The sequence below is a fragment of the Erithacus rubecula genome (genome assembly GCF_903797595.1).
Source record: "Erithacus rubecula genome assembly, chromosome: 9".
In the NCBI taxonomy this organism is placed as follows: Eukaryota; Metazoa; Chordata; class Aves; order Passeriformes; family Muscicapidae; genus Erithacus; species Erithacus rubecula.
Genome location: NC_136660.1, coordinates 22,695,789 through 22,719,041, shown reverse-complemented (window position 1 = coordinate 22,719,041; position 23,253 = coordinate 22,695,789). Strand labels below are relative to the sequence as shown.

Sequence of the window (23,253 nt, the reverse complement as noted above, 5' to 3'; positions counted from 1 at the left end):
CTGTCTCTGTGAACAAATGGTCCTTTCTAGCTTCTCAAATTCTGTACAATAGCAAGGAAAAAATACTTGACAGTATCTCTTTAAAGATAAACACACTGTAAACAGGAGATCTCCCCCGCCCCTGTAGCTTTCTTCCTCCTGCTTGTGCAAAACCAGAGGTTGCGACCTTCCCTGGGGTTCAGGCACAAGGACAGGATGCACGAGAATAAAGTTGCCTCTGTTTGCAGCGATACCATAGCTAATAGCACCAAGACCAACACTTAAAACATGCCTAATTTGAGGGCAGGGAGGATCTGGATTTGTTTTTCTTGACTGAACTAGAAAGTTCATCTTTAAATCTGTTCAGTTTCAAGCATGTGAGCTTTTGGCCTCCTTTAAACAGGGGAAATACCATTCCATTTCTAAAAAGAAAAAAAAAATAGCACATGGAAGAACAGTTCTGCAGTCAGTAAAAATTTGGCTAACAAAAGGACTCCAGAGTCACGTAAAGAACATTTAATCCATGGATTATAGGCTCGCACCTGGCAGAAATGGATGTGTAAATACAGGCGTGCAGAGCGTCTACACCCTGGGCTAAGGCAGAGGGGAGTTCTGCAGCTAGGAGAGAGAAAGGATTCTTACTACTAATTTTCATAGTTAAATATTTCTCACTCGCACTCACACATACGCAGGCTGCTCCCAGAGAGTTCAGCCTTGGGAAGGATAAAGGAAAGGGCTCAGTTCGGTCTGGGCTGGTGCTGAGTAGCTCCTCTTCTGTTTGCAGTGGTTGTGCAGCAAACTCTTTTTATTTGCAGGCAGAGTTTTTACTGCATTAATTATCCTGTGAGTCACTGGGTAATGGACAGTAACTTGGCTCTCCCAGTTGTTAGAATAGTGTAATTCAGCTCTAATGCAGTGGGCTGTCAAACACGGCATCTGGCAAGATGGAAACTTTCAGTTTCTTTTCGGGCCAGCTGTACTCCTTTGGAAGTTTAAACTGTAAGACAGTAAAGAGAACAAGTTAATGAATATCATTGCAATCAGCACAGAAAAAACAAAATTGTTGCAAAGGCAGGCAGCCCCATGTTATTATTATTTTTTAAAACAAGAGGCCACTAAGAAAACATTTCCCCATCAGTATGTTTTGGACAGCAGTGGACATTAGATAATGTGGCCTATCTCAGCTGCCAAAGTAAAGTTCTGAGCCTTCAGCCCATGCACTGTTTATTTCATCAAACAAATTTTGGAGGGTTTCTGCCCCCATCACCATTTCCCCTTCCCAATCTCAGATGATTTGCAGCAGAAGTGTCTTCCCTCCTATCTTACCATGTCCCTTTCACCCAGCCCAGCCCCCAGAGCCCACATTTGCTTTAAAGGGAGTCTCAGGGCAGCTTTCAAACCCCTGCTCATTCAGGGTTGAATTGCAGGTGAGCCATCAGAGCTCTGCTGGGTGACAGCAAGCTGAGCTGCCCTGGCTGGGGAGAGCCAATGTGCCTGCACAGCATTCCTGCTCCAGTCCTTCCCACCTCTGGCACAAAGGCCTCACAGAGCTGTACAATGCCTTGTGCTCACACAGGCACTCAGCTGCTCAGGCTGTTTTGCAAACACTGGTTGAAGCACACAGAAGGGAGATTTTTTGCCCCAGTCTGGTTTACACAGTGCTATCTGTGACCAATGTTTCCCAAACAAGGCAAGTCCACTGGTCCCATCCTGATGTCCCTCCCTAGGCTAGGAAGTCACCCCAACATCAACCCAAACACAACCATGCAGGGACAGAGCTGCAAGGAGCATTACCACCAACCTTCTCACAACCACATGACCAGTGCCCAAGCACTCACACAGGTCTCTCAAACACAGCTCTGGGGTGGGGGTGAAGGTGTGGGGTAGAATCTCTTAGGCAACAAATCTGCTCCATTCACAGCTGAATGGCAACCAGTTCTGCATAGGCATTTCATGCAATCCCAGTGGCCAACGTGAGGACCCAAAACACTGGGGGATAGCTCTGGAAGCCTGTTTGCAGGTTCATTTTGTTTTCAAAACTGTACTGCACCCTGTGTTGTACTGCCTTGCCCTGTGATACCCCCTGGCATCCTGATGGGACCCCCAGGGAGGAATTTCATGGCGACAGTCCAAACCCAGTGACAATCTGCTCTGGAGGTGGCTAATTCAGAATGGTTATGGATACAGTGACCCTCTCCTAGGAGAATCCTCAGACCCAGGCCAGCAGCACCGTGGGCTTCCCAGGGGCTGTTTGAATATGAGAGCTGGTACAAGAGGACAGCGACCTGGAAATCATCAGTCTTTATCCAAGTACTTGTCTTTCTTCCTGTAAGCACCCTGTTTCTGATGGACATCAACACAGGCTCAGTGTGAGGTTCCTGCTAAAAGAGATCCCCTCCAGCTGCCTGCTCCACAACAAGGGTGTCTCTACCATGAATTTGATCCTGACCTTGCTCCATTTGCAGCTGCCCATGAGGATAACCTGCAGCTGGTATCCATTGACCTTAATATGCTCGTGGTTCATGGTCTGATCCATGATCTGGGGGCACAGTAGGAGGATTCTTCAGGATAGAGGCTACCACAAACTCCTGTTCATTATCCTCTAGGAAACAAACAGCTCAAGTCCCGTTTAAATTTTTTTATAAACTCAAGCCCTGTGTGTAGCTTGCACCATGTAATCTACTGGCCCTGCACAACCCAGAGAATTCTGAGTGGCTGTCTAGGACACGTGAAAAATGCTAAAGATACTCAGACAGATTATTTCACTTAATTTCACTTAACACAGGTGGCTCTTTATGCAGCGAAGGAAAGACTCCTCACAGCTCTTCATTCTACCACATGAACATCATCAGCAACAGTCAGGGCTGCTGAGGAATGCATTCAGTTGGCCCAACCTGGATCCTGCAAGTTACAAATCCTTGGAGGAATCTGGATGCTGAAAGATCACATTTCATCTCAAGTATTTTCCTTTTTATAAACAGCAGTGGTTCCAAAGCAATCCTCTTGGAGAAGTCATCCTTTGCATTTGTTTGTTTTTCACTTTTTAATTCAGCAAAGTCACAGTGAGTGGGAACCAAACACCCTGTTGCTGTGCCAGGAGCTGCCATGGTCTTTGCATCAATGGACAGCAAAGGAACATGAGTCGTCCAAAGCCTTCACTAAAGGGCCTTCAAACCAAAGTGCTCCTGGGCTCCCATGTCACTAGCAAAAATGAGCTTTGGATTAGGTTTAACTGGATAAAAGCTGGCCTGAAAATCACTGCACAGCCAGGAGTGTGCTCCCCTCACTCACACAGTGAAGAACACCCTGGCATTAAGTCAACTCTGGATTAAACAATTAGAGCCCTGAGATTTTTCCTGGGGGGAGGGGAGCAGAGCAAGGGATATGAGGGCTGTTCTACAAGCCAAGGAAAGTTTCTTTAGAATCTGCAGGGAGCTGTAAAAAATGGGATTAAAAATATTACATGTCATTTCTGCCACTGATCTTTGAAGTCAAGCAGAATATTTATATGGCATGCATGGGAGACGGGGTGTTAAATGTTCCCCAGGAAGAGATCACATGGCAGTGGGAAGTTTAGTACCAGCTTTATAAAGCCCCCCTGGCTGTTGCTGTAATACTTCCAGACTGGTGATGGTCCTTCACACATGGTACAGAGCCAGCAGGTGAAGCCCAAGTAGCAGATGTGAAACAGCCCTGCTTGCTTACCAAACACACTAAAGGGGGCCCATACAACAGATTGTTCAAAAGTAAATGTGCTGCCACCACTTTCAGCCTTCCTGAAAGCAGGGAAGGTGATGTGCTAGGAGCTGCTGGTGAGGACAATACCTGCATGCATGCATGCATGGCATGGAGGAAACCCTGCCACCTGGCCCAGGGGCTGCACTGCTTTCATTTGGGGTGCTCAGATACCGTGCTGGAAAACATGCTGATGGAAATCAAAATGCACAGTCTCCCTTAACACCTATCCCTGTCTTGTATTTCTTGCAATCCCTTCTCTCAGTGCCTCACAGCAGATGTGAAGGCTTAGCATGGCCTCAAGTCTATGGATGGGGCAGGGCTGCAGCCTGCAGGCTGAGGGGAGGATCAAAGACAAGCTGCAGGATGGGCTGAGCTCTCTGGGACAGTACATGGAAGACACAGGAATGATGCAGCCTTACTTCCTCTGGAGAATTCAGATCTTCTAAATCTTCCAGCATTCTCTCTACGAACTCTTCAGTCAATAGGATCTGCAAAGGAAATACAGTATTTTACACCTTCAGACTCTTACTTTTAGCTAATTGCAAGGAACAGCAGGATTTCTGCACAGAGCAGACTGTACCAACTCACTCCTTCCCCTATGTCCCTCTTTACCGCAATACAAAGGTTTGAGGGCAAGGAGCTCCTAACTTTGTCTTCCGCCCCAACCACTGAAAAAAAGGTTGAAATTACACAGCAATCTTTTTTGACCCTCAATTATCTCTCTCAGTCTAAAATTAGAGGCTCAGCTTTAGACAGAAAGAGGGGGGAAGGAGGAAAAAGGGTCAAGATAACAACTGTTGGAGAGACAGTGGGAGACAGCCGCTTTCATCTGATCCACTGAAGTCAAGCTCACAGCTTAATCAGGAAATAGCAGCATAGGAAAAGCCAGAGACCCATAGAGAGCTGGTGCTCTGGGCATGGGGAAGGGCCTGACCCCAGTACAGCACATTGTTCACATGAACCAGATACTGGGTATGGGAAGTGCTCCCAGACGTGCCCACATGAGGCCCCCCCATGTTGTGATAGCACATGCCCATCCTGTGTGCCTGTGCTGGGAAAGCTTTTGGCTTATCTCAGAGCCAGGCTGGCAAGTATGAAGCAGCCCAAGAAAACAGCAGCTGTCAAGTCTAAAGTCCTGGATGAGGACCATGACCCAAGCTCCATGGAGTCCCCCAAGTCACAGAAACCAGAGACATCACAGGGGAAAAAAGCCCCAGGAATTCAAGCAGAGGAACTCCCACCCTCTTTAAAAAAATACGTGATAGGCAAAAGCAAACACATCCTGCCCTCTTCACAACAGCCACAAAGGCCAGAGCTCCAGGCAGGACAGCTGGCTTGGCACAGGAGCAGAGACAGCAGTGCAGGACCAGGCAAACATCCCCACGCAGTGAGGGGGCCTTGGAGCAGCATTCCTGGGAGTTAGGTTGCAGAGCATCCAGTGGATTATTATTTCCATTTTAGCCTACAGGTTTGTTTCTTTCCCCCTGCTCCTCCTTTCCTTCCTCTGGTCCACCCTTTCCTCCTCTCTGGCATTAGTTTCCACGCAGAACAGCCCACCATTCCCATGCTTCCTTTCTCATCCTTGCTCTCCATGTTCTTCCCAGCCATGAGCCCTGTGCTCCAAAGAAGGGACTGTTCTAGCACCAAACAGTGCCAGGTGACCAGCTGCACAGCTCTCCACCTCTCACCTGGAAGAGAGGCAGCCAGGTTGTCCTACAGGAAGCCCACCTCCCATGCCCACTGGCTGCTTAGGGCCAGTAACACCAGTGGAGAGTGAGTGACTGCCAGGATGCCATGGGCAAGTGGAAGCCTCTGGGCTCCATTTTGCCAACACATAAGCAGGACTATTGTACAGAAAGAGAAAGGGAAGACTCTGGTCTTCCTTTCTTCTTTTGTTGGGCAAGACAAGAGATCCAAAAACCACCAAATCCAAATCCAACGTGTCTGCAGGGTCTCTCCCCTCAACATTGCCACACTGCTGCCACTACACACAGATTTCCTGGAGGAACGACAGAACCTTTCCTCTCCTCTCCACTACATTCCCCTCTTCACTTAGCTTCAACCTGCAGCAGGCTCCAGGCCAGGGTTTATGACCAAGCAGCTCAGCATGAATGCAGGCATGCAGGCACCTTCACCAGGCTTTTCTGATCATACCTTGAGCCTGAAAAAACTCTGCTTCAGCTTGGAGCCAGCAGCTTGCTGCTTTGGACAGAACTCTGTAACCTGGCAGCAATCTGCAGACTGGCAAGCTGAGGAACATTGCACTGAAACACACAGTGCCACTGCAAACTACTGCAGTCTCCTTGCAGGGGCCTGCAACTCTTCTGCCTGTTGAATTGGAGACACTCATTTGCTGACTGTTTGCAGGAGGAGGGAGAAGTCTGTCCCTGTTGGAGTCAGGAGGGCAACCTGATCACTCAGCTCAGGAGGAAGGGCTGGGTGGGGAGCCAGGGCTCTGCACCGAGCGGATCGCTTTCTGCGGAGGTGCAGGCTGCAGTGGGGTGAGGGAATGAAAACAATTTGGCAGACATCAAAATCTACAGAACAGCCGGAAAAAGGAGGAGGAATTGGTATTCACAGCAATCAGGCCAGGAGGAAATGAATATTCAGCCATCCACGGATGAGCAAAAATGCCAGAGGTTGGGATGGGTGAGAGAGCAGGAATGAGGAGCTGCAGCTTTGGCAGGGAGACTAGAAGACAAGCGCAGCAGGAAGACCCCTGGGCGCTCCCAAGGTGCCACAGGCAGAGAGAAATGGGAGCCACGTGTGCAAGGCAGCCAGCTGCTCTGAGGCTGTAGGAAAACAAGAGAGGGTATGCAGGGGTAAACAGCAAAGGGTGGAGAGAATGAAGGAGGGGATAGGTCAGATCTTGGCTAGGGACAAACCTATGTGGAACACTGTGCCTAGCACTGAAACTGGGGTGCAATGCCTTAAGATGGCTGAGCCTGCCTACAGCTCACTGCCCTCTCTCAGTGAATTTTGGTAACCCAGCTGAAAAAAGCACAAATTCCACTGAGGTACTGAGCTGAACTGGCTCCCTGAAAGGTCTGACAAGTGGAGCGAGACGGGAGACCACAGCTCAGCTCAGCTGCATCTGAAGGCTCAAAGCAACAGCAGCCTGCTCTGTGCAGCATGTGAGGAAAGATTGCAGTGCCTTCTGCAAGCCCTGCATGGACAGTTACCTTTGGTGGAGGGTAGTGTCACAGGCTGCAACAACAAACTGTTGCAGTGACATTCACATACACAGTGTGTGTCTCAGAGCCTGTCCTCAACAGTCCAAGTCAGAAAAAAATCCACCCTAAATCCTACTACCCCACACTGCTGGGGAGACCAGGAGACTCCAAAGTGCACGTGTAACCAAATGTACAAGCAGCCACGTCCCACTACACAGGAAACTGGCACTCTTGAGGCTCTCCTGAGCATGCAGGGGGGAAGGCATGTGCCAGCAGGACACCAACTGCTTAAGAAGGCTTGGAAGCAAGAAGTATTGTCATCCTGGATTCGTGTCCAGACAAGAATTCTCCTGTAAGAAGTAGCCCAATCAAAACGGCCCAAGAGCACTAAGGTCTGTGCTCACACATAGATCAGGCTGCCATCCCCATCTGCAATCAGCTAAACCACCTTTGTGCTGGTGAGTCTTACAGAGAAGGCTGAAAAGAAATCCAATCCGATCTCAGCGCCCCTCACTCATAATATTTCACATTTCCAATTCCTGTAGCATGCCTGCTCCTGCACAGTGTGATACCCCATTACATTAACACACACACACGTTGTATGTGCATGATATTAAAGGTGACATTCTCAGCAAATAAACATGACAGACTGCCATTGCTCTAGGCACCTAATTTAATTTCCTCTGGGATTTAAACCTTAGAAGCTCAAATTAAACAAATAGGCCTCACTCACTTTATACTTCAGAACTGAATCTGAGTTTTCCTCTGATGCTGTTGACTGATCTTATCAACAGGACACTACACAGAGATCACAATGATGAAGCAGCTTATTCCCTTCCCAAAGGAATACAGAGCCCCACTGTTGTGCTGCAGCCATGGGAAATGCCGACACAATCTGGAGGGCAAACGAAGCCATCCCATGTGCACTGAACAAGCCTCTTCTCCCATGAAATCTCTCACTGGTGCTGAGGAAGCAAAGGAGCAGTCTGAGCAGGTGTCCTGGGTGCTGCAACAGCCCAGTGCTCGCAGCACTGTGTTTTCACAGCCCTGTGCAAACACCCAGCCTGCTGAAGCTGGTCACAGGGTGCAGCTCAGCCTGTGCAATGGCTGTTTGCAGTATGAACAGTGAATGGCCCTGCCAGACAGCTGTGGATATCTGAAACTACTCCTTGGGGATTGTATAGTCCTGCTTGCACCAGGATCTCCTAGACTTGACCTAGAGAGGCCTGGACACGTACTAAACCACTGCCAGCAGATCTGGATTCCATTTGCTCTGTGTTTTGTGGCACTGAGTCATGCTACAGATGCTCGGAAGATGACGACTAGCCAGAAGATAAGTCCCTGTTTTCTATCACAGGTACTTACTGCACAACTGAGGTACAAAGTTTGGGTTCTCACCACTTCACTAACAGCTGCAAGTGTCCAGTCATGTTCAGAACACCAGGTTAGGCTGTCTCATTCAGGTGGATGTGCTCAGGGAACACATGCTGTCTCCCTCTCGTGGCAAGTCTCACCTGAGCTTGCTGAAATCTACTTCTTATCCACAGGGCTCACCTATGGGTCACCTGAAGGAGTCTGTGTTGAAGCTTTTATACCCACATCTGACTGAGAAAGCTGTATCATGACTTGTTACAGGTACTCAGCTGTAGGCATATGAAAAGGGATGAAATCTAAAAGTGTACACAAGATCATGGGGCTTCAAATGAGTTCGGCTGACTTTGAAAGCTGCTGCTGCTTAGTAAAACATTAAAGACTTTATAGTCAGCTAAAAGGTACCACCCCACAGTTAACACCCCATCTCTCACTACAGGGTTTAACACTGCCAGGAGGGATTGAAATTTTCAGCTCAGGAAAGGATACTGGGGACAGAGGTCACACCAATATTGTGAATGCCTGGCACAGCTGGCAAGACTTTTATCAAGGAAGACTCTCAGAGGCTGAGCTAGGAATCAAGCTGCACCTCTGCCCAACTTAAAGCAACATGCTTTGCCCAGGGCAAGGCACAAGCAAATGGCCCAGCTACACTGAAGCAGACATTTTCATTGATAATACTCCATTTTCTTGCCTACCTAGGAAAAACCCAAACAATCACACACTTTGCCCTAGTGCTCTGCTTGCATTAAACACTACAAATTGCTTTTCTAGCTGGTTTGTCAAAGAAAGGAAATCATATTTTATTAGTTCTGGACTTAGTACAGAGCAGGCCTGTATGTCCAGCCAGAGAAGGTGAGGCTACATTGCAATAAACCCCTATGTAAACCATCCCAACCCTTGTAAGAAACTGTTCATCCATTGGGTGCTATGCCTGGAACAGGTGGAACAATTGTATCCTAAGACAAATCATCTGTTACATCAGCAAACACTCAGCAACTTTTAGGAGTCCTTTGCCCTGAAAATGTTTCAGCTTAATTCTTGCTGTCAGCACAGCAAAAAGTTAAGTTAAAGTGTGTCAGCCTTTCCCACTGAAATTTCCACCAATAAAATCCCCTGATGAACCACATGTTGTGCCACAGGCACCCCCCAGGCCACCTCTCTGCTCTCTCCTTGACCTGGCCTTCTTTGCACTGCTTTGCTCATGCTGCAAGTGGTTCAGGGCAGAGGTCTTGTCACATCATTGTTCTATGTCAGGCCAGCCCTGACACTGTTTGAAAAGCCCACCTTACTGCCTGAATCCATCACAGCTCTCACTACAGCCTCAAAGGTACCAGTATTGCAACAAACACCTCTGATGGGAAATTCCACTGCTGCTCTTCCAGGAGATTCACAACCCCCCTTGTAAAAGAGAGTCATCCACTTAGAGATGCCTTAGGGAACCTATTGCTTCACACCATGATGTTACAATCCCAGAAGAGGAAGTATAGGATGACACTGAAAGATTTTGACCTTGTGGAATCTTTTCATGACATTCTGGGTCACAAGGCTGATCCCAAGGACTGAGCTCCTTAGAGCCCAGACTGATGAGATCTATCATGCAGACAAGGCTTCTTTGATTCAATACATAAAATCTGGCTCAGCTGGGGAAAGGGCTGGCAAGGGAGCCAAGACAACAGGCAAATCCAATTCTTTCAGAGAGAAAAAGCAAAGGCAGAACAGGCAATTTAAGGAATGCAATAAGTGGGTGGAAGACAACCTACACAAAGTAGCCAAAATGAAGTTTGAGTGGCAAGGGAGGGGCATTAGGTGGCAGGATAGACAGTCAGATTAAGGATGAAAGAACTTGACTCATCCAAAACTAGCCTGGACAAAGTACTAGAGAACATGCTGCAGGAGAGTTGACATCGGGAGGATCATCATGTTCTAACGGTGCATTTCTGCCCTAGACTGTCTCCCATCTCTCATTCAGCTGTGAGGGAGAACACAACAGGATAATGCTGTAAGATTTTGGGGAGTGCTTGGGGCACACAATAAATGTATTGGAAAACTGCTAGCTTAGATTTCTAAGACCTGCTCAAGAATTTGGGGGAAGCCACTTAAAAGATTCTGAAAAATAATTTCATGAGTAGACACATAAAACTGCTTTGGAGAAGAGCAGGCTATAGTTGTACACAACTCAAACCAGCTTGTGGGTGTTGTCCTTAAACTCACCATACTAGGAATAACACATCTATTCAAGTTTGGGGAGACCAAAAATCAATCCTATGTCTTCAAGAGTGGACATGACCCATAGCTACCACTTACAAGTGAGCATCTTGAGCATCAGAGAAGCTCTTTCAAATGTTGCTTTGAACCTCTGTTGCTGCCATTATGCCAATGTGCATAAATGATTTAACATGTGGTCTAGCAGAGAGAAGAACCAGATGTGCTCATTTCCAGGGGAATGTCCTGACTCTACCGGAACAAAGTCATTCTCTTGTGCACTCTGTGACTAATTCAGTGTTTTATATGATGTGGAACAACTCCAATTGGAAGAGCTGAGGAAGAACCAAAATACCCTATAGTTGTGGTGCCCATAAAGCAAAGAAGTAGAAATGGGGGTCCAAATTAAAGAAAAGAAATAAAGTATGAATAAAGTATGAGTTTCTCATATCCTATGTGAGCATTATATCCCTTAAATATTGATTAGAGAAGGCAAACTTCTAACACCTCCAGCCCTATTCTGCAAAACCAGATTTTTTTTCCTGTTTTTATTGAAGAAAACTTTCTTATTTCTTATTTCTGGTTTCATTCAACATAAAAGGATTTTATTTCAGCTTTTGGTCTCTTTAAGGCTTTTGTTTCAGCAACAAAAACTGAAAATATTTAAAGATTGGGCTCAGTCTGATCTTCTTTCCCAGATTTTTCACTTAGGTTGCCAAACCAAAAGAATGGATTGTCCCCCATGACCCTGCTCACAGTAATCCCCCCTCTGCTGTGACTGCCAGCATAGATAGCACATGTTGATAGCTCCTGCATGCTGGATGCTTCCCACAGCTTCCATGTACCTATCCTGTCTACAGGCACATTTAACATCTCTGTGAAATGTTTGACCTTGCTGTCCTAAACCTCAACTTAATTTTCCATGCTGGATGCCTTGTTTTTGATTTTTTTTTCAAAATGTTTTTAGGGAAAAAGGAATTGAGAGAGGTATTTTGGAAAAAGTATATTTTGACAGTACTAGCAAATTCATATGATAATTTTGTTGGCATGAGAACCACTCCTTACAAAGAGGGTGATAAATGTTAACAAACAAGTGCTCTAGAGGACAAGGGAAAGTCTTTCTCCTGATCATGAAAATGCTTTGCTAAGTCAGAAGTCTCTGAAAGTACTGTTTGCCCATAGCCTTTATGAGAAATGATGAGTCCTTCTTCACTGACCATGTCCCAGTCCAAGTCAACTCTGCCCCAAAAAAGGGCAGCTAAGGAGTGATTTTTCCTCTGATCATTCCTCTGAGAGGTGAGGAATTGTTATGTCACCAGGCACATCAGGACTAATGGCAGGGAAACTCTCCAGCACTCTCAGTGTTTCTTGCTGGAAGTCAGACCATGTGGAGGAGGAGGAGAAGGAATTTTATAACTTGAATGAAGGGGAGGAGAGGAAAGCAGAGACAGGCCAGGATGAGGGGAAGACGGAGACACAGAAAAACAGGATGAAGGGCAGATCAGATGCCAAAGCTGGGGACAACAAAGGGCAAGGAGACTGGAGAACCACATTTTCACAGCCTTAACACCCACATGCTGTCAGATGGACATTGGGAACTTACTGGCATGGGAGGCAAGCAAAGAGAGCCCCCAGCAGTGCCTGGTGCCAGAGGATAACACCCCACCACTGCTGTGAGCTCTTCAGCTCACACAGAGACACTCACATTGTGCTGAGAATCAGGGGGTGCCAAGTGACAAGGATCCATAGCCTCCACCTGCCTAACAGGATTAGTCCCAAACCCAAGTAAGTTACCTGGAAAAAATACCCTCTGCATTCAGAGATGAGTGACATTGGGCATACAAAACTTTGGAAACTGCTGCATAGAAACTATGCCATGTTAATTTGGCCCCAGCATGTGTTTGCCTCACGAAACTAATCTGTAATCACAGGATCACCTGCAGGTTTTCTCCAGCAAGACCTTGGCCCTGCTCAGTCCTCAGGATGGTTCTGCTCACTGAATGCAGCATTAGCCATAATTTCTTTTCATTATCATTCAGCTTGCTTCCCTATTCTCTCCTACTCTCTTCCCTTTTATTTACTATGCTCCATCCAACTACTGCCAACATGGATAACACTGGAAGTACCTAATCTACTGCACACAACTCTCTCAACCTCTGATGTGCTTTGCCTCACATTTCTGCAAGGCAGGGAAGTGCTCCCCTCCATACAGCAGATGGGGGATGGAGGCTCAAGGAAGTAGAGATTTAGAAGTCACAGAGAAAACCTGCAAGAGCAGGAAGCTGAACATGGGTCTTCAAACACAGCTCCCAGGCTGAACCCCTGCCCCAGAGAAATCCTTTCTTCTAACCTGCAAGAACAATTTTTTATCTCTTCCTGAAATTGTTTCTGGTGTTCATCTGTGGAGCTGGAATGCCTGGCAAGCACTGAATTCATTACATTCTTAACAGGATGGCTGGAAGAATGTTCTTCTGAAACAGACATAGGAAAATGAGTGAAGAAAGAGTTGAATCTAAATGTCTACTTCTTGTGACTGCCCATCTCAAAACTTGCAGATCCCTGCTTTCCAGTCCACTTAGTCCTGTTCAGGCACAGAGGTATGCACAAGGGAATTCCTCCTCTTGTTGCTGGGAACACACATCAGCCTTCAGGTCTTGAGCTTGGCATCCAGAAAATGAGGAACACAAAGTCACTTGCCAGGTGAAAACGTTTTAGCTTAAGACCCTGGAATAGCACTGAGAAAAAAAAGAGTAGGAACAGAGGCAGGAATAGGACCCAATTCTCCAGAGCAACATTTAACAGGCTTGGCTGTAAGACTACTGTGATTTTTCTGCAATTACCTGCCTCATTCATTACACACTTTCCAATTTTAACAAATAAACAAAGTGGAAGTCCTATAGGCAAGAGTCTACTTTACACCATGCTCCTGATTCATCCCCCAAACACACTGAATCTCTGTGCAATGAATGAGGCAAGCACACTCTATTAAAAATATGTATGATTCTTCAATTAGATATTGCATTGAAATACACATGTGTAACAGGGGCAAGGATAAAGTGCAGAGATATTTCTTACATTATGTGTGCTAGATTTTACAGTTAATGAGGACTCCTTAACTATAGGTTTGTTTTTACTGCACTGTATTGGCTTGTATATCAGAGTCTGCAGCAGTATCTGATGTGTAACATGTACGTTGCACATGATCAAAGACTTGAATGTCATCTTCTTGCCTAGAACAATGACTGCCTAAAGCAGCAGGAGCAGAAATTATCTAAAGGTAGAGTTAAATAAACCTCCTTCTCCCCTCTGGGGAGAGTAAGCAGTCCAGGTGAAAGAGGCAGGAGGGGAGAACAACCTGCTTTGTGCTAGACGGGCAGAGAGCTCCACATAAAAGCAGAGGAGCTTTGCAGAAGCATGTCCTGACTCCCATCACTGGAGACTTAATGATGGTAATTCCCAAAGGATGATGCATGCTGACAGGCTTTGACACAAACTACCCCAGGATAATATTAATATGTATTAAAGGCTCAGGCAACTTTATTGGGACAGGCTTGATCAGTAACACATTTCAACAGAGTGCCTCTATCATCTGCCGGAACAAAAGGGAGGGAGAGAAAACACACGCACAACCTCACCTTGCTTTGGGAATGTTTTAGAGACAAACAAGGTCAATCTGTGATGAATTGCACACTTGGCACAGCTCAGATGTTGGACCAAGAACCTTGGAAGCTCCATCACAAATATGAATGTCACTGTGGGGCAGTTTATGTTGGAGTCTGTCTGCATCATCAGCATCCTTAACCCTCCAACACAGGGCCAGACACCTCCTGCACAGCCTTTCTCTGTGCATCTGGAACATCTACCCCTTGGAAAGCAGAGGAGAGGTGCTTAGAAGGCAATGTGGGGCTCTGCAGTCACAGCACTGGGGGAAGGGGGAGTGGAAGAAAGAACCGCGGAAGCCTTTGATCATGTGTAATGTTAATTCAAGTGTTACAGATCAGAGACTTTGCCACAGTAACTAGCATATAAACAGGAGTCTAGTGTTAACAAGGAGGACTTCTTGAATATGTTTGTGCATTTCTGAGTTAAAGCAATTTCCCTATTCAACAATACATGACACAGTGGAAGGAGTTCAGAAATAAACCAGCCTAACATGCTTAGACCTTTAATAGAATTTAGCTTCTTAGAACTAATTAAATGTTACTTAAATGAAAAAGAAAATTCCAAGTACTTGGGAAAGGTGCCAATTTGACAGCTCTGGAGAATGAAATAATCTAATCATCTCCAGAGCATGGGCAGCAGCAGGAGAGGCTTCCCCTACTAACATGCCTGAAACGTGACCTGGAACGACTGTTGATAGAAATGGGGCGTACAATCTCTCTGCTCTAATGACTCCTCACTTTTTCTGCTGAGACTGCTAAAACGGCTCCCGCTGAGTGCCAGCTGTGCTGGAGATGTGGACACCTGTCTGGTTGGAATGGTGCTGGGACCTGCCAAACTCCTGTCATCTGCTAACCTTCCACCAGTGCTCAGTGACTCTCAGCTCATTGCTCAGCCTGGGCAACAGGGGCTGATAGACAGCAGCTCTCTGGCTTGTCCCACCTTGGACATGCTCCACTCCAGCCCACAAGATGTAAACAGGAGGTACTGTGTTTAGTCTGCAGGTTTGGGTTCTCACTGCACCAAAGCTTAGACTCAAGAGAAGCCAGTCTCTGGCTGCTGCAGAGTTGAGGCTGGGATTTTTTAGGCTCTTATTTCTACCCTCAGATAAGGAAAAAGTCCACAGGAGAAAAAGACTGCCATATCTCCTCCACAGTTCCTCCATTTACTTGTCTTTGCAACATGCCCCTGCATTGCAGTAATGTGCTTTCAGCCATAAATTCTCCTTGGAGCTCCTTGCTGTGCCTGGGGTCCCAAACAAGGGAGGAGGAAAATCCTCTCTGGGCCTTGCTGTGAAAGCTTAGCAGGGCTTGCCAACTCAGCCAGCCCAGGCTGCAATGGACTAAACCAAACACAGCTCAGCGCCTTGGAAATTTTCTGCACCACAACTTCTTTTACTTCTGAAGCAAAGCCACATGAACCTCCCCCTCCCCTGCTCCCAACACCACAAGGAAGGGCTGAGCACGGATCAAGTCTTCCATACTAAGCCAAGAGTCTCCGACACTCCCACATCTCACAACTGGGTGCTACTCCTGCTGTCCCAGGCTGCTTTTAGCCTCCCCTCCTCCCCACTTCAGCCTGCCCTCCTTTGTACTCAACACAGGACAGGTCAGGGGCCAGCAGCAGAGCTGGTTATGTCAGAAAAGAAGATCCAATACATTGGCAGGAGACAAGCAAGGGAACTTGCTTCTCTCTACTGTCTGAGCCAGCAAATCTTCACCTTTCCATCCCACCTACTCCAAAAATCTTACACATTTTTTAGCACCAAAATGAGAGGCATAAAAACAACCAGGTTCATAAGGGTTAACATGTCTGAATGGTGATATAATTATTGCCATTCTTCACTGTTTAGAGGTTACCTGACTACTCTACACATCAATATATATCGAGATGTGATGTAAATGCAAACAAACTCTCATGTTTGGAGTTAATACAGTCACAAGATCCTGTGTATCATGTGTTGGCAAGCACAGGAACCAACAGCAAATGACCCACCCTTAAACCTGACTCTTTGCTGTTAATCATTACAGGAGCATTGCAGCTTCCAGTCAGAACAATCAAAGCATGCAGGCTCTTTGAAAATCCCTACATGAGATGGTTCTGGCCGAGATCAGCTCCTTTAAGAGTCATGCAGATTCCAAGGTATGATGTCCTCCAGATATATGAATGCAGGCTGCAGAATGCCTTGAAAATAAGTCCTTGGAAGGCTAACTGCAACACTGCAATGCTGAAACAACCCATCTTCCAAACAGAAGGGGAGGCAGGGATGCCACAGTTACAGTGAAGGCAGAGACATACTGCACACATAGTCCTTCAGAAATGGGCTTCTCTGCATAAACGTATTCCCTCAATATTTTTTTTCCACAATATGCTTATAACCATAAAGAAATTCAAGGGTAGAACAGCGCTACACTGTCAGATCATTAGTGCATCACTGCTCTAGGGTTGACCCTCAACTCCAAGCAGATGGGGATTTTCCAGGGAAAATCTGTCACACCAAAAACATGTGGGTGCAAAAATGTGTGGGTGCTTCAAGCAACCACAAGCTTTTGTCAAAGAATCAATAGAAAAGAGCTAAAACTGAAAGGCATTGCTGTCTGTGCTGCTCTCCTGTTAGGGATGATGTCAAACTGAGATCTTGGCTTTGCAGGATGAACAGTCCCACAGCTTTCTAGCTCTTCTGCCCTGGCTCCATTCTTGTTTAGGTCATTCCACTCTGCCTCCCCAAATTCCTTTCTGGAAGAAATCAAGAATAAATACAGCCTGTAAAGTGTTCACTGACTTCAGGAAATGGATACTACGGCACTCACAGATGATTTCTGAATTTTCCAGTCAATTATCATTTTGAGTTCCACTAATATAAATAGCAACATTTCACCATTATCTTTCAAGGCCATAATTACTGAAAATATTGTGCAAGAGCTATAAGAGATGTTGCAGCAGAAAATATAGGTTTGATACACTTTTAAACAACATAAGCCCTTAGCAAGATAATTTTTTAGGTCACAGTAAAGGAGGAAAGGGGAAAAACAGGAGGCAGGCTTTCTCACTTGTAACCAAGGTCCATGGGCTGCATAGGGGTGCTCCTCTGTAGCAAAGGCTCCTTCTACTCCCGTTGATACAAATGTGATTGCTGTATCTCCTGTAATACTTTTATATGTAAAGTGCCGTCCATGTAAGAGCCTTCCCCTGGGGAATTAAACACATGGGCATGAGTTGAGAGGGTGTGCACAACATTCAACACAACAATGGAGATACGTCACTATTGTTTCTGCCATCAGCATGGGAAACTATTTTGAAGGCAGCAAATATTTATTTTTCAGAAATATAAGAATTACTTGCTCCAAAAAGGTGATAAGCCTCCTTCTGGGGCAGGGAGCTACCCCTGATCTTCCCCCTTAATCTCAGGGCTAGAATACATCTAAATCCCACTTCATGCTTATCCCCAATATGAGGTGCTGATGTATGTAAAGGTAGGGGACAGCCAGTTTTCCAGCAAGATAGAAACTACAGAAGAGAATCCAGACTCCACATTATAAGAGAAGGTGAAGATGCATTTCTAAGAAAGCTCAATGCTGTGACAATACTTAGTAATCAATTGCCCTGGTGTTTGACAAATGTCACCTGTATTACTTAAGCAAATACCTAGAAAACACACATTCAAAACCATCTTGAGTATTACTTCCCTTTTTTCATTCAATGCAGGAGAAAATCATGGCTCTGGTATTTCAGCTCAGAGCACATGTGACACCCATGAATGGCTTATAACATGCAAGAGGGAAAACTTCATTTAATACATTTAGTGCCTACCGGAGTCACAGTTGCTTGATGAGTTACTGCTGGTCAGATGAGTTGAAGTAACTGATCAGGACAGACTGTTCACACATTTGTGATGTAAAATAAAACATGTTTGTGTTAACTTTCCCATTCATTTCTCAACAGGCCCAGGCAAGTGTGCACCTGCTGCTGATAACTCTGATACTACCAACACGTAACTCATTAAGCTAAAGTAACTCAATCACCTACAATCATTTGTCTTGACACGACAGTTCATCTTTATCTTAAGGACTAGAACATTTGCACAGGGATTTTTAAAAATAATGCTGGATGAAATTATGGAAAGCTAGAAGGCAGTGATGTGCACAGATTGAACCTTCAAAAGACAATGTGTAGAGCATGCACACAACGTGTTGCTCCTTCAGTCATGTGACATAATTTGTCTAAAATCCACTCTTGAATGCATAAACTGATTACAAACAGGTTTTGCACAACCACTTATCTGAGTCCACAAGTCAGAATGAATAACTTCAGGGATTTCTTTGACAGAGTATGTTAAGATATCCCTTTTTTATCACAGGGTTGATAACATTAGACTAATAAAAAACCCCTATACTATCCCTGTCCTGCTTCAGCACTCAAAAGACACTGGAAGACGTAAAAAGAATGAGAAACAATCTCAACAAGATGAACACAGAATCATGCAAAGAATCATCTGTTTCTAATGTGTTTTGGCAAAAATATCCGAGCTCTGGCCTTCACAGACCCATTGCATGCATGTCTGTATGGTGAAACAATGCCACAAGGCAAAAGCAGCATGTTAGCACAGGCTGTGGAGGAGGCTGGCTCCACTCACCTTAGGCAGAGGGGGATGAGTGCCCCGGACTCCTGGTTGAATTTCAGGTGCACGCTCTCCAGCTGCCGCGTGCGGATCAGCTCGTGAGGGATGATGGCTGCTGAGCTCTCGCTTTCCAAACTGTCCTTGCGGCTTCTGAGAGGACAGGCAAAATGCACAAAGTCAGGACTACAGCACTGTGTGCTATTCTGAATGGCAATATTGAAGGATACAGGAAAAAATGTTATGAAGACAAGGACAGACACATCTTGCAGACATACAGCCCCCTTCAGACTACTAGTCCCAGCATGCAGCTCTTCACCTGGATTTGACCTAGGATCCGAATTGATGCATATACATGGTGCATCCCTTCCCAGTGTAAAAAAAAAAAAAAAAAAAATTCTGGAAAGAGCTGCAGCAAAACTCCAAAGTCTCCAAAACTCCAAACACTATAAAATGGTTTGGAAGAATCACCAGGTGTATCCTCCCTCCTGCTTTTGTTTTAACTTCAGGATTTTTCAGGGAGTGACCTGCAGGAAAGACTTGTCCAGTCCTTTGTGCCTTTTTTTGCACAGTTCAGCCAAAAGGCATTGAGAATCTCCTGGTTCCACCAGCATCAAGTGCAACAGCCAAAGAACAGACTCTCCATGTGACAAGTAGGAGATACACAGATTCTTTTCCCTTTTAAGTTGGACTGCTTTAGGACAATGGTAGCTTTGCTTTCTTATTCTTTCATTTTTGCAAGACCAGCATATTCTGGAGCTACAACACAGTTATGTTGTTACATGATTAGGAACTTTGCCAGACCAAATCCTCTAGATAATAAAATGATCTATCTCAAGATATTTGACCATAAACACTTTATATGTTCAAAGAGCACCAGCATGACCCCTTACTTGACAGTCTGGAATGAAGAATAAAGGACAGGATAGGTTATGAGTTTAATGGATGACATGGACTGATGAGAAGTGTCTGGTAAGTGATTTATATTTTTGTCACCTGGCATTCCACAAGAATTTAATAGAGGTAAGACTTTGTTAAGATAGTTTCTACAGTACAGAATTGCCAGAGAGAGACAGGGAAAGCAGGAGGGCACAATATACCTCCATTGTGCCACAAGAACCCAAAGTTAAACAAGGCTATCAAGCTGTGGCTCCATTTGAGGAACACAGTTAAAACAAGCCTGGATCCTTCCTCATCCAAGCTTAACTTTCCTTAATGTACATCTGGAAATCATTGTGAAGAATCAGCTTCACTCTCATGAGCTGACCTAGATGACACCTTTACTTGATTTTACCTTTGAGGGCTGTCCCAAAATTACTCCCATCAACCACACACATAGCAGTGCAGTTCAGTGTGACTTCCAGTGCAGATCAGCCTGTTGCTTCTGCCAGGTCACCTAGTCCCAGGTGAGCCCTTCACCCATGCTGCTAAGCTGCCCACTCTGAAACAGCTAAACTCTGATATCTGTTGGTCCAACCTGCAAATACACAGCATGGCCAGGTCAGAGATGCAGAAAAAAGATACCAGAGCAGCTCAGCTCTCTCTCTCAGAGATAAAAACTGTAAAACATTTTCTTCTTTAGCAACATACAAAAGTAGTAATGGATCCAGGAGGGACATGGTAGGTCAGGAGCTTATGCACAGGGTGGGCTGATGGACTGGCAGTCAGCAGAGTGTCAGTTTAGTGGGTTAACCCTGAAGCAAAAACACAACATGCTTTGTAGTCTATGTGTGGCACTTAAAGTTGTGTTTAATCTACTTCAGCAAACATTTTATAGCTCTTTCTAGGTGGGGTCTTCAAAGAGTGGAGCAGGCCAGCATTTTTCAGGCTGATTACCTGAGAGGTGCAGTTACAGTTGATTAATGATCAGTTGACCTTAAGCTAAGCTTTGTCTCAACTTCCTTATCAGATCTTATATACACAGTGAGCTGTGGGAAAGTCAGCCTGTGGTCTACAGCTTCCAATCATTCATTTATCAGCCCCTACCAAAAGGGTCAGCCATTAGCAACGCATGATTTTCAAGCAAGCCATAAACTTGCACTCCTAAATGCAGTTCCAGAGTTTAGGCACTGTGGAGTGGATCAGGAGTTTTACAGCAATGTTACTGCTACAGATAAGAGACTGTGCACTGCTCACTTGGATATTCCAGGCATGGGAGCATCCCAGAACAGCCTCACAGGCAATGCATGGCGTAAAGTGTGTGCTTCAGCAGGACAGAGAGCTGCAGGGCAGCTCCCCACACCCCTGGGCTCCAAATGCCTCTGAGCTGAAGGTGGGTTTTTAGGTTTCCACCATGCTAGCCAGTACAGCTGCGAGCACAATGGGGCTGCAGTCCGGAGGGGAAACTGCCTCCGGTTGTTAATGCAATAATAGGAATGACGACAGTATTCTGGAGGCAAGGGGCAAAGCTTTCTGAGTCTTATTAAAACCAGCAAATGCTGTTTGTCATTACATGCTCAAGAGAAGATGTTGACTAATGTATAACTATCAAACGGAACTGTCATGACTTTACGGCTGTCAATAATTATGACTTCACATTAATAAGTAACCAGCCCTTCTGTCAAAAAGGTGAAGCAAAATGGTAGTTAATACTTTGAATGACATGAAAGGATTAATCTTTTAGACAATTTTTTTCCCAAAATACTCATACTCTCTGTCTCTTGATTCCCTTCAGAGGAGTTCATGCAATTTCAGGAATTTAAAATTAAGGGTGAAACTCCAATAGCAAAAACCAAATAACCTTCTGTCTAAGGTAGACCTTTCTAAACAAGAATTGTGTATTATGGACTGCACATAACACATCAGGAGGCCACAGTGCCATCACTTTCAGACTTGGAAAAATATTGCATGACAAGGGAAGTAAGAAATACCCATTAAAATTCTCTCTGAGATTGGAAATCCTTCTGCTGACCCTTCCAAAGGGTGCTAGCCCAGATGAAGGGTCAGCAGGACCTTTAGGTTGTTATTAATAAAAAAGCTCATGTCCTACCACACATATTGCCATCCACAGCTTGTAGTTTTCAGACTCAGAAAAAAAAAAAAAAGTAGAAAAACTTTGCTTTCTAACACTAACATCCCTGGTTTTACGACTGTCAGTTACCCGTAAGTCTTTGCTTCCTCCACCCCATCACCAAATAAATCAGCAACAAGAGTCAGTGGAGTTTTACTTGTTATGACTAAGATCTAGCTGACTATCATGAAAAATGTTGCAAACTTTGTCTATTCCAGATTTAATACTTTGTCCAACCCCCACAAAAAAAATTCATGTTTCTCAGTGTCCAGAAAAAACAACTCTGCAAAAGCCAGGGCTGCTGCATTAGGAAAGGCAGCAGATTTAAATGGAAGCAGCATGCCGGAAATGCCCCAGTTTAAAGACTGCACATCTAGTGTTTTGTGAAACTGGAGGGGAGTTGGAGGAGATTAAAGCGCATTTCCCTCTGATTGGGAGCTTGTGGGAGGTGTAAACGTGGGCAGTTGTCAGATTAATTCTTTAGATGATTACATTCTTTTTGTTTCTTTAAAGCTGTTTGTAGTTGGGTTTGATGTCTCCTGTTCTGGGCAAGTGTATTGCTGCAGTTACCAAGGTGACTTTAGCTGACTTTCAACTATTTTTTCCAGCTTTCGTTTCTACCAGTAGTCTGCTTCTGGGCGGAGGAGAGAGGGAGGAAATTATGTTTGTTGTTTTTTTTGTTAAGTCTCATGAATGCTGATTAACATGAACTTAACCAAAGTCATATTTGATTTTTTTTTTCTCTTTTTCTGAGAAAGAGAGGGTGGTTAAACCATTATGTCCAGTGTGACCTGCAGCTTCCCCAGATCTGTCAACAAGGGGGAAGGGCCTGAGGAGACTCAAACCCTAGTGTGCTGTGCTCCTTCTTGATGTGAGAAGGCCACACGCTGGAACCTGTAGCCTCCCGGGGGCTCTCTCTTTGTATTAAAGATGAGGGTGGCTGCAATCTGCTTAATTTGATGCCAATTAGTGGCAGCCCGTGGGGATCCTGGAAAATCGCCAATGCAATCACTGGGTTGCACAAAGTTTGGATGTCCCCTCCTTACAAGTCATGTTTATAGCAACTCCTTCTCAAGCAACCACTGGCAGTTATTTTATGGGATTCAAGAACAACCAGGTTGATGGGATTAAGAAAGGTTTATTTATTCTTGCATTTGCGCTTTGCTTTATGATCAGAGCGCTTGATCTCATGGATCTGTCAAGGAAGGAAGTCTCAGTTCCCCTCCAAGCTCTGTTTGCTGATACAGAGCATAATTTTGCTGCATTTCCAAGCTACCCTCCCAGGTATCGAAATCACAAAGGACATGCTGTTGGAATCTGGCCATGGCAGGGGCTCTTTCCAGGAGTGGTGCCCACTGCCTCACTGAAGCTAGTTTCTGTCATTGCTCCTTGCTCCCTCCATATAAAATTCAGTACTGTGAGTTAGCAAATGCAAACCATCAGTGCAGGCTTGCACAGCTGGCAAGGTCGGGCCACTTTTCCTTTCTTCCCCTCCCGGCCCC

At 45.4% G+C, this 23,253-nt stretch overlaps 1 protein-coding gene across 6 annotated transcripts in view; it reads right to left on the bottom strand.

Annotated features, from left to right (window-relative positions):
* Nucleotides 1-480: 480 nt before the first annotated feature.
* SUFU (SUFU negative regulator of hedgehog signaling) overlaps nt 481-23,253 on the bottom strand; it is an 83,940-nt gene continuing 61,167 nt past the window's right edge. For 5 of the 6 annotated variants that reach the window (XM_079312449.1, XM_079312450.1, XM_079312452.1 and 2 more), the window contains 4 exons: nt 18,760-18,894; nt 17,177-17,315; nt 4,137-4,205; nt 481-976 (listed from right to left, as the gene is read on the bottom strand). In XM_079312449.1, the coding sequence (XP_079168575.1) occupies nt 887-976; nt 4,137-4,205; nt 17,177-17,315; nt 18,760-18,894 (433 nt within the window). In that variant the 3' untranslated portion in view covers nt 481-886. Of the gene's footprint in view, nt 977-4,136; nt 4,206-8,503; nt 16,863-17,176; nt 17,316-18,759; nt 18,895-23,253 lie in introns of those variants that run through there. The other variant, XM_079312451.1, reaches the window with a different exon arrangement.